Genomic DNA, 11519 nt, shown 5'->3' on the forward strand with positions numbered 1-11519 from the left:
GGTTTCTTTACATGTTATTGATGGCGTGCCAGAATATTCTGTAGCGCTATTACATTCCCTCTGTCAGTTTATGCATCCTATACATTGCAGTTATTATTTTACATGTACCGGACAGCAGTTCTACATACACACCATGTGTACCTGTTCACAAGCGACATACCCATGAACATTTCAATCGTCCAAATCAGGACAAATGTGTCAATGGAAGTCAATGCTGCAACAACTCCAGCGCCTGAAAATCAGTACTGTCCTGAGAAAGTCACTACCGTTGGGAGGTATGCGTTAAAGAGTCGAAGAATTATTTCAGACAACGAGTGTATCACAGCAATAAAATCCAAAATAAACTTCATATAAACAACATAAACGGGTTTCTACAACCATGTAGACAATATGATTCTAAATGCTTTACTCTTGCTTTAAACAGTGACATACCGCTGCAAAGCGGTAACAGAGCAGCAATCACCAGTGCACTGGTTGCTATAGTGGCTGCACCACACCTTACAGCACAATTGCCCATTATACACAGTGTCTTCAGTGTTACTTTAATGCTGCTTAAAATACATCATTTCAGAAGAACAAGGCAAGTGTCCCGCAGCAGCGCGTGTGACATGCTTTATTAATAGGTCGCTAATGGAATCTGTTTACTACAGCACGTCACCTTAGGGCATTGTATTTTTTCAATGTGTAAGTATTAATAATCGATCACGCTTACAGGAACAGCGTGAATGGTGTTCTCTGGATCAGCTGCTTTGGCCTGTGAGCTCTGATTGGTCGGGCCGGTGAATGTCACGTCCTGTTGTGGCAGGGCTATCAGGAAGTTAGCGGTACTGATTTCCAGTTACTTTCCGTCTTCCCTTTCGTTTCGGGGCGTTGTAGTTATTTATTCACACCCTGATCACGAGCTGTTTCCTTCTTCCCGGAAGACTACGCAATTATCTCTTCAGTATTAACTTTAACCCCTCCTCCCCTCCCAACCATTAGCTCCGCCCATTCAACCCGTGTCTTATTTGTCCCGGGTGTTGTCAGGCGGAATGCTCGCGCGGAAATGTCTCTCGGGGTGAGATTGCTGAGTGTTCTCTTCTTCTTCATTGTGTGTCCCGCCGGCCTTTCGTCGTTTCCATGTGGGGCTGGCGGCTGCTCCCCGGGGCCACCTGTAGTGCTGGGTGAGTGATATTGGGGTAAATGAAAAATGACATCAGTATAAAAATATCTATTGTGCCTAACGTAAAAGCCTAACCTATTACGCAATTCAGGACCTGATCATGTGATCTGTAAGGGCTTATTGGGTTACTCACTGAAGTCTGTTATTATTGTTATTATTAGTATTGTTGTTATTATTGGTATTGTTACATGTTTATGATAGTTTTGACAACATGAAGCAGAAAGTACTTTGTTCTCTGGCTATCTCTATGAATAGAGGACACAATAGCAGAATCGATCCCTGAATTACCCTGAAGGGGGCAGTTCTGGGTAATTGGTGTCCTTCATTTGATTATGATCCCAATAATCTGTGTATATATATATATATATATGTATGTGTGTGTGTAACATGAGTTACCCATCAGTAACACATTTTGTGGATGTAAACATTTCAGCCATTGTTAAAGCAGGCGTGCGTTTCACACGTGTAAAGCTGTGCCCTCCTGAATGTGGGACGTGTAACTGATTCCTGATGTGGGTTTATACACCCCACATACTGCATCGCTGTACACGTGCAGGTCACCGACATCGGGCATTTACATGTATCTTGCATTAACGTGGCACCTGCGGTCACGCCACCTCACATGCTGTTGTTAATCTGGTGGAAAGTTGGATGCTGATGTCATGTCAGATTATGGAGATGTATATACATACACACGCAGACCTTGATCTTTTCCTTGCCACGGGCTCTCCCGACAACCTGCTCTGTATAGCAGCCAGAGCCTCTGCAGCCCTTTGCCGTCCCTGTCTGGCTTTTCTATCCACCAAGATGTTTTTGCCCATTTTGTGACAGTAACCATGGAGAAGCTAAGATCGCCTGTTACACTTTGTTGTTGTTGTTGAATCTCATTTATCTTTTCAACTTCCTGTGGTTTGATATTGTGTAAATTCTCTTTATGACGCAATTTAAATTTACTTTCATGACTCACAATGTATGTGACCAAGCTTGCCCTTCCAGAGAACATTGATAAGCCAGCACTCAGTGAAGCGCATGCACACACCAGCGTCTTGGATACATAGACCTGCACTGATCTATAAAACTTCTCAGGGGGTAACTAGTTGTAACTGTTCTCAGGATAAAAGAATCCGTGCCCGGTTGGTCTTCTCTTGCACAGCTCATGGTGACATTTTCTCTTTTCCAATGCATAATGTTAATTAAGGCATGTACCGTATTTTATTTTTTTCCACAGTTCCAGGTGATCTGGGAAACCAACTGGAAGCAAAGCTGGATAAACCTTCAGTTGTGCATTACATGTGCTCTAAGAAGACGGACTACTACTTCACTTTGTGGCTGAATTGGGAATTGTTGCTGCCTTTAGTTATTGACTGCTGGATAGATAACATCAGGTAGGACCCTACCGCGAGTCGTAAGCGTTTCCCGTTATCTCTGGAATTAATCTTTCATTCACTCTTGAAAACGGGTGTAAATGCTGCCAATTAGATCTAATCCAGCTGCCTGTAATATGTAAAAGATGTCATGGCAGCTAAATCAGAACATCAGCATGCTGTCACATGATCCGCCATTTTTTTTTTTTTTTTTTAAATTCACTAAAATACTATTTTAACTTTACTTTTTTAATTCAATTTCTGACCTCCTCTAGGTTGATTTACAACGTCACAAGTAAGAGCACAAGCCCTCCCGAAGGGGTGGATATAAGAGTACCAGGATTTGGGCAGACTTATCCTTTGGAGTTCCTTGATCCTAGCAAACGAAGCGTGGGTGAGTAACATATTGTTATCTAGACATTGCAGTCAAATAGGAAAATTGAATGATTTCCCTGTGACTTTCAGAATGCTTATTATAAGGCTTGTTTAAAGTGGCAGAACAAGACGGAGCAGTTATTCAGTTTGCGAGTCGGAGTCTAGCAACTAGAGATACATATTCTGGGGTAAAGGTTAAAATGTGTGAATGTCTTGTCCTCTCTATAAACCATGTAATATAGGTGACTTATCTCATACATATGTTTTTTCAGAAATAATGCGTATGGTGTAGCATCTTAAACTTCTCCCTTTTGCAGGTATATATTTTAACACGCTGGTGCAGAATATGGTGAATTGGGGCTACGTACGTGACCAGAATGTAAGAGGCGCTCCTTATGACTGGCGCAAAGCTCCCAGTAAGTCTTATTGAATACCCGCGTGGTTGGCAAATTATTTGTTTCCAAGTAACGTTATAAAAAAAAAAAAAAAAAAAGGAACCTAAAAACCTAAACAGACCGTGATTATTGTAGCTACGAACATAAGTGATTTAATCAGTTTCAACTATTTTGGCTGGTTGGCATCGGCTCTAAGGCGTCTCTCTTGCAAATAACCTATACATTGGTTGACGTAAGGATATTCTTGCTTGGCCCTTGCATCTAGTTTTGTTCTTGGTTTTTCTTCTAATGCAAAAAAAAATAATCATTCATTCACATTTTCATTCATTGGCTAGATGTCTTAACAAATTTGTAACTTTGCGTACATGTCTTATTTTAGCTGGGAGGGTACTGTGTGCTATAGTCTAATGCGGTGACCGTTTTCTCCCTTAGATGAGAACGCAGAGTACTTTGTGGCTCTGCAGAAGCTGGTGGAGACCATGTATGAAACCTACGGTAGTCCCGTGGTGCTGATCGCACACAGCATGGGAAATCTATACACACTTTATTTCCTTAACCATCAGACCCAGGAATGGAAAGATAAATACATCCACTCATTTGTAGCTCTTGGAGCGCCATGGGGTGGCGTGGCCAAAACTCTCCGCGTTCTTGCTTCAGGTACATACATTTCTTTCCGTGTTATGATATAACCTATATAGGTGCGTGTGGTAACACTATCACATTTGGATTCTTCTCTGTGGCATCACAACAATTTACATACTAAAATCCAAATTCACACTGTGTGAGGAACATTTTTATGCTGCCTGAAAGAAGGGCATCAATAGGCAATAAAATAAAATGTCACCCTTATTAATCAACACATGCAGCATTGAGTATTCAATAATTTTAATATAATATTGCTTTAATTATTCTAGACCGTAAGAATTGCCTGAAATAGAGATTCTGAACAGATTTATAATGGCAATATTTCAAACTCTCTAATTTTTTCAGCAAAGAGATGTATAACCAGTTCATGCCTTTAATTCATATAATTCGACATGTTATGTCTTGTAATCGAGTTATACTGCGAAATCTTTTTCCGGTTTAAAATGTTTGCCATGTTTGTTTTCTAGGGGATAACAATCGCATTCCTGTCATCAGCTCCTTGAGGATCCGTGACCAGCAAAGATCTGCTGTAACCACAAATTGGCTACTTCCGTATAACAACTCGTGGCCTCATGACAAGGTTTTTATACGTACCCCGACCACCAACTACACTCTGAAAGATTACCAGAAATTCTATAGTGATATTGGCTTTGAGGACGGATGGATAATGAGGAGAGAGACAGAGGAACTAATCTCTTCACTTACTCCTCCAGGGGTGGAGGTACACTGCCTGTACGGCACAGGGGTAGACACACCTGATTCATTCTTATACGATTCATTCCCCGATAAGGACCCCAATATAATTTATGGACCAGGAGATGGAACAGTAAACATAGAAAGTGCCTTACAATGCATGAGATGGAAGAACAGACAGAAGCAGAAAGTATATGTTGTTGAGCTGCCAGGGAATGAACATCTTGCCATGCTGTCAAATCTAACAACTATAGCCTACGTGAAACAGGTCCTTCTTGGAGTTTAACACTCTTATTAAATTAGAAAATGACTGACTTAGTTGTTAGCCTTGGTTGTTATGTTGTAGCAGTTTGGGTTGAAAACTAAATGTTGCTGCACTGAAAACACACATACTTGCCCCCGGCAGTGTTGTTTTTCAGTGGCACTTGTTGTTCCCTATGCACATCATGAAGGCTATTAGCTGTGTTTTTCACCATTTTGGGTAAATTATTACTTGCACAGCTGCTTATAGTACACAAGTCCACACAGACTCTTATATTCATTAGTTACTGTGTATGTGAGCTAGATATATAGATGTATATCTCTCAATGGAAGCAGCGGCGGGCAATATGCTTGGAAAATGTCCATGTTCTCGGTGACTATGGCTGTATACATCACCGCATAAGCAAGTGAGTATTTGGGGAGATAGTGAAGGCCTTGTTCTCTATCATGTGAGGGAACATGCTGAAGGAGATTAGTCTTCCGGGGCTTGGCTGCGCCATTCATAAATTTGCGATGGGCTCCAGCCCTGCTGCTCTCGCTTGTTCATAATTAAGGCTTGCAAGGAAGCAGGAGTGCTTGCTTGTTCTAGATCACTAGGAACATGTTTGCCCCTGGAATACATAGCTTCTACCCCCCCGACTACACTGCAATGAGTCTGAATATGGTACTGGATTACCTCTTCCACTCCTTCACCAACCCTTCAATGCCACTAAATGCTTAGCGCCAACCAATTGATTAGTCTTTCTTAACCATATTTATGAGAATGTAGGAAGTGTTTACATTTCACATACCATGTGTATTGCGAATGAGGTCGTACTCTTTACTGATATGTATATAAATGTTTCTCTGTGACAAATGTGAACACTTAACCAATAAGTATTTTTTTACTGCACAAGTTTAAGTAGCAACCCCTAAGCGTGATATACATTAAAAAAAAATGTATGGTATTCACTGGTCAAAATAATACCGAAAACATTATAAAAACAGCTCTGGAAGTAGATGAATGGATACTGGTTTAATAGCTTTTTTTAAACTTTTTATGGTACTATGCATGCAGGGACCCCCCCCCCATTACCCTATATTGAGAATGGTCTGGAGCAGATATTAATATGCTGAATCAGAAATGAATATCTGGTTTAAACAAATTTTATTTCGTAAAAGTTCCTTGTAGAGGAAGCTAGTTTAACGGACAAATGATATACATGTAATGTGTGTGTGTAATTATAGATATATAAATATATATATTGGATAATCCAAAAAGTTCATGTTAAGTTTCCGTTTTCGCCTTAATAGTTTTTGTAATTATTACAGTATAATTTATGTGCAAAGGGATGGGATATGCACTCAATGCATTCTTAAGGGGGGATATTACCGTTGCCATCTGTGCTTTATTTTAACACAATGTCTATTGTATGACATACATTAATTGGCGGACTGTATGTCATAAGGCTTAAAAGGTAAAAAGCCAAAAGCATGGCTAGAGTACCAGCTGCTTTGTCAAGGTGAGATGGTGAAGGTTGGCATCAACCAGACCTAAATAGTTTTACACAAAATAAAAGCACAGCTATGTCCGTGTATTTGAAACGGAACAAAAAGTTAGCTTGGAAGAGGTGAAGGTGGCCTGACGAATACTGGATGCCAAAAGCCAGTCATTTTTACTTTAATACTACGGGTAAGCAGCTTGGCAGAGGCATGGAAGGTAAGATGCGATTAGGGAAACTGGCTTTAGAGCGAGATAAGAAATGCGAGAGTGGAGTATGTTTGCCTAGAATATGAATAAATAAGAATGACGCTGGAAATGTTGGTTCAATAAGCTAGGACTAGAACTCGTTGCTCAGTTTGGTCCAGGATTGACTGCTAGCTTGAAAAACTACTGTATTCACTACATCCCCGAGTAGTTCAATCCAGAGCTTCACAGCCCTCACCTAAAAGTGTGTCTCCATTTCTGACAGATTTGCCATGGTTGACCCTTCATAATGTATAATAAATTAATCGGTGAAATGTGGAACTGTTCTGAACCTCCCCCTTTAGCGAATAACCCTCTAACCTCCCCATTTACTGCCTTACATTTCAAGGGGGGGAAAAGCTGCTTTGCCTCGTAATATGAGGGTGTGCGATAAGTCGGTCTTTTAAATCTAAGAAGAACTTTTACAAATTTTATTAAAGAACAACAATTTAGTTTGTATTTTATTTAAAGAAGTTTTGTAGTGTCTAAGTAAAATTCACTAACCAATAGATTTGGTGGTATTTCTATCTTTGTCTATTATACTGTATTCATTCCTTAGTCTGTTCTTTGGACACTAAGGATTATTCCGTACGGTTCTCGCACAATTTCTTATAAACAGATTTATTGTTTCCTTACGTGACCTTCTAGATTATTAATTACAAAATCGCCCAATACATTGTGGACGTTTTTTAGTAACTTATTGATGCACTAGGATGTCCTTACTACTTGATGTGAACATCCCCTGTAATTTAATTTTAATGAATGTCATCATGGTAAGATACGGCAGAATAGTCTACTGTAAAAGTTTAGTAAAACATACTGTTAATTTGTTGCTTTCGGAAGTTTCTGATCTGCCCAATGCAGAGTCCAAAAAGAAAACCTGATTAGGTTAAATGAAATATAATTATGAACTGAATCAGATTGGGTTTGTCCATCAAAATGGGTTTAGTGTACTTTATGGTGTAATTAAAGGGAAAGTCCTATTGGGTAATGGTACTGGATAAAGGGCTAATGAAGTCCTGTCTTCCATAGACCTTCATGAGTCAACATCAGCCTGGGTGATCAGGACTGAGGCGTCTTATTCTTTTACAGCAAGGCAGGACCATAAAGAGTCAGTGCGTTTGACTAGTAAATCGTTACTTTTTTTGTGATACTAAGACGTTTTGGTAGAAGTCCCCCTTGTACTAAATGTAAATTCAACATCTTTTCAAACAAAATAAGTTTTTAAAATGGTCAACTTGTCTTTGTAACAGTTTGTATTGTTTTGCTGTATCTGAATTTGTATTTTTTCATGAATTTTGCATGAACTTTCACAGTGTTGTAATAAATGTTTTAGTTATTATGCAGAAGCTTTGGGGTTTTTGTGTGTCTCTCTCGCTCTGACATAACAATGACAACTCTAATATTAAAGTGCTTGGGATGATACTGTGGTTAAAAGGGCATCAAGATACTGTTACACCAAGTTTGGAGCTGCTTTACCGGTGAAAAACCTTAATACATCAAGCCAAGTGAAAAGAAATGGAAAAGGAACGCAGTTTAACCAGGCACAGAAACGTTAGAGGAGGGCAGACGGTCAGCACCATTATTCATAAAAGCACATCAAACGCTACAGCTATTCCATTGATTAAATAAAGATACCATAGCTATGCCAGATGTTGGCACACCACCTGGAGGAGGCCACTAATGTCCATTGGTGGGGGTTTGACTTTACTTATCACGATCCGTTCTAGATTAGGGTAGTTATGGCAAACTCCCTGGTGAAATATGGAGCTTCCACACGCTACAGGATATCACTCTTGGTTTTAATCCCTGGCATATAATAAAGCTTTATCCCACATGAAACACAAAGACGGTAACAAACATGGCCTCTACACTCCAGCCGTTGCTCAAAACCCCCCTTCTGAATATACAACTCAGGGCACAATTGTAGTTCTGATAAACTTCAATAAAAAAAAAAAAATGTAATTATAACCCAGGGTACTCAAACAGAAGAAAAACTGGGATCCTCTAAGGTCAAGCCAAACTAAGGAGAAGTGTCATCAACATGAATGTCAAAGGTTTGTTTAATGCTATAATAAGGGTATAGGGTGTCAATTTCCATCTGAAAATTGTTGGCTTTGACCTATATATCCTTGATCAATACATGCACTGCTTGAGTCTTTAGTTGAAGCAGATATCCTTTATTGGGCCAACATAGGAAAAGATTATACAAGCTTTCGGCAAACATCCGAAAAGATCCTCTGGAGGTCCGCAAAGCTTCCAGAATGCTACATCTTCCTATGATAGTCCAATAAAAGGAATCAACTTTGACTAAAGACTCCAACTAGAACCTTTTGGGCCAATCACACCACTACTGCGTTTCTCCACAGAAATAATAGTAACAATCACAGGATTTGTTCACAATTATGAGATTCAGCTACACCGGCCTTAGTGCAAGTCCCGCTTTTCTGCAAACATACAATCATTACTCTAGCATTTAATCTAGGATTACCTAAAATCATTATATGGGTAAGAGCGGCAGAAGACACTGTTTTTTTTCTAGTAACACAAAAACCCATTAATTGTTTTGTTTTTTTGGTAAACCGGTTTATTGTGTAATTTTTTTTTTTTTTAAATCGGAGGCAATGTACATTAACCATTACAGAACCTGATGACACAGTTGCGATCGGTTATGTATTGTAATACATTTACATTTTCTTTACTGTCTCTATACCTGTGCTGATACAACAAAGACCACAAAAAGTAGGAGTCCAAAGGTCTCTATGTTTTTTTTCTTTTAGCGTATGGTAACTACAGACAGTTTTTAAGCATTTATCAGGTTTGAAAATCAAACTTTATATCCCCCCCCCCCCAGTATCTTACTCTAAGTAAGCACAAACGCATCCATTCTTGGGTCACCTGCTAGGAAAAATACAGTAATAAAACAGCTACGTTCTAAAAGCCCATCATTTAAAAAAAGCACATTAAAAAATAAGGTTATTTTAGTCTGGCCTTATAAAGTAGCATCATTTTACAAACACGGTAACAATTCAGCGTTGGATTTCGACTGAATAACGCCAACATTATAAAGAATAACATACAAAATTAAGCACTGATGGAGTAAAGGGGTATCCCTTAAGGGTACACTTAGCGATTCTGTTATGGATACGCCAACGCTAAGCTCCATTACATTGCGACTTCAAAAGGTAATAATTAAAAGTAAAATAACACATTGAAAAATAATTAGATAACAGATACCCACGCTATTGTTTTTGATGCTAATTATAATTCGCTGTATATTAGAGGGTCATCAAAAACCATAGCATATCCATATCATAATTCTTTAGTTATCGCTGTAAACTAATTAACTCAGTGGCTAGCACTGGTGCATAGATATATACGGGATACACGCTATGAACATAAATCATACATGAAGAAGCAGTATTTTCTTATAGATGTTATATCCCAGTGTATTGCACTACCAGCGGATACATGGGCTCATTCAACTCCAACGCAGTCATGTCACGTTGGACATAAACATATATATTAGATAGATTTCAAATAAAAATATAGTACAAGAAGAATTTTCTGTTCTCACAAGATAAAAGCGTCGACAGACCTGCAAAAACGGTAATCGTTTTGGTATTCAAAAGTTACATCAAAAATACAGTCATATTTCCATAAGTACAAGAGATTGAATTTCAAGTATTTTCGCCATAAATCCATAATTACTTTCCTGCTACACGCCGTAAAAAGGGAGGGGAGTCGAAGTAGCAAGTTGGAAGACGAAAGGTATTTTGCGATAGGTAGCTTTGGGGTAGATCAGTGTGAAAAAGGATGAAGATGATGCTATTCACACATTCCTATAGGTAAAAAGAATATCAAATATAATACTTTTCCCTGTTTTATAACCCTATACAAAAAAAAAAGCGTGCATATAAAAAAAAAAAAAAAAAAAAAAAAAAAAGTTTTCTACAACTTTGGGTCTAAATTATACATTAAATATTTGCATATTATACACAGATGTGTATCATACCCGAGAATGTACAGCATTTTACATTTGATTGTTGCTACATAGATTGATGTAAGTATATGGCTGGATAAGTCTGCACTACCACTGTACTTGCAAACTCGCTAAGGGCTGCTAGCCCATCAGTTTCATTAGTATAGTAAACTACATAGCGCTTCAGTTATCTCGATAACGGCACTTGTTTTCCCGTCTCAGCGGACGCAAGCTGATTTGCATATGAATCATAATACAGGGCACGGCCGTACGATGTTTACTTAGAAACAAATTATTTTTTTATTTTCATTTCCATATTGTATTAGGGGAAATTTTTTTTTTTTTTTTTTTTTTTTTTTTTTAGGGAAAGCAGTAGAATAAAAAGAATAAAAAAAAAAATAGGAAGTAATCTCCTAGTCTGCAAGCTCCCTGCGCCTCAATAGTAATTAGTTTTAATTTGAGTTCTCCAATGCCGTAGTTGAACTATATTTATACATATGCTTTAGAATTATTTTTTTTTTTTCCTTATTAAACTCAACAGGAATAAGACATCGGCACACCAAAAAAAAAAAAGGTGCCTTTTGGTACAGTATACTTAACCGTATCCTGGGACTCATTCTTACTAAGCAGAAGGGACTAAATTCCATCAGCACATGAAGCATTTTAAATACTATCCCAAGAAAGCCACCTTAGGAAAGTTTGGGGCATTCTCACTATACGTGCTTCTCCGCATCCTACCACCTATATCGAAACCGTAACGTACGTATGTATTTTTGTCCTACATTTTGTGTTTCACAGGTGTATAATGATGTTTTATATTTAAATAGGTAATGGAAGGAGATCTTACATTTACAATTCCTTTATAAAAAGCTTTCAAATCCTAATATTCTACAAATCGCCGTTAATGCCTTTTTCT

The 11519-nt window shown here is 38.4% G+C and overlaps 1 protein-coding gene and 1 long non-coding RNA gene across 3 annotated transcripts; both read left to right on the forward strand.

Moving 5' to 3' along the window:
• The first annotated feature begins 804 nt into the window (after positions 1 to 804).
• Positions 805 to 4934, forward strand: PLA2G15 (phospholipase A2 group XV). 2 transcript variants are annotated; one of them, XM_053449577.1, is made up of 6 exons: positions 805 to 1163; positions 2391 to 2547; positions 2802 to 2920; positions 3219 to 3317; positions 3729 to 3953; positions 4409 to 4934. In XM_053449577.1, exons 1-6 carry the CDS (start codon positions 1046 to 1048, stop codon positions 4918 to 4920), a joined length of 1230 nt encoding a protein of 409 aa, XP_053305552.1. In that variant the 5' UTR covers positions 805 to 1045; the 3' UTR covers positions 4921 to 4934. The 2 variants fall into 2 exon arrangements, with proteins under 2 accessions (XP_053305552.1, XP_053305553.1); XM_053449578.1 differs by having other exon boundaries at positions 807 to 1057.
• A 2394-nt stretch (positions 4935 to 7328) lies between these two features.
• LOC128467848 (uncharacterized) lies at positions 7329 to 7970 on the forward strand. The gene is made up of 2 exons (XR_008345757.1): positions 7329 to 7509; positions 7571 to 7970. It is a non-coding gene; the product is annotated as an uncharacterized LOC128467848 (long non-coding RNA).
• The last annotated feature ends 3549 nt before the right edge of the window (positions 7971 to 11519 follow it).

This window comes from Spea bombifrons, chromosome 10 (genome assembly GCF_027358695.1).
Source record: "Spea bombifrons isolate aSpeBom1 chromosome 10, aSpeBom1.2.pri, whole genome shotgun sequence".
Lineage (NCBI taxonomy): Eukaryota > Metazoa > Chordata > Amphibia > Anura > Pelobatidae > Spea > Spea bombifrons.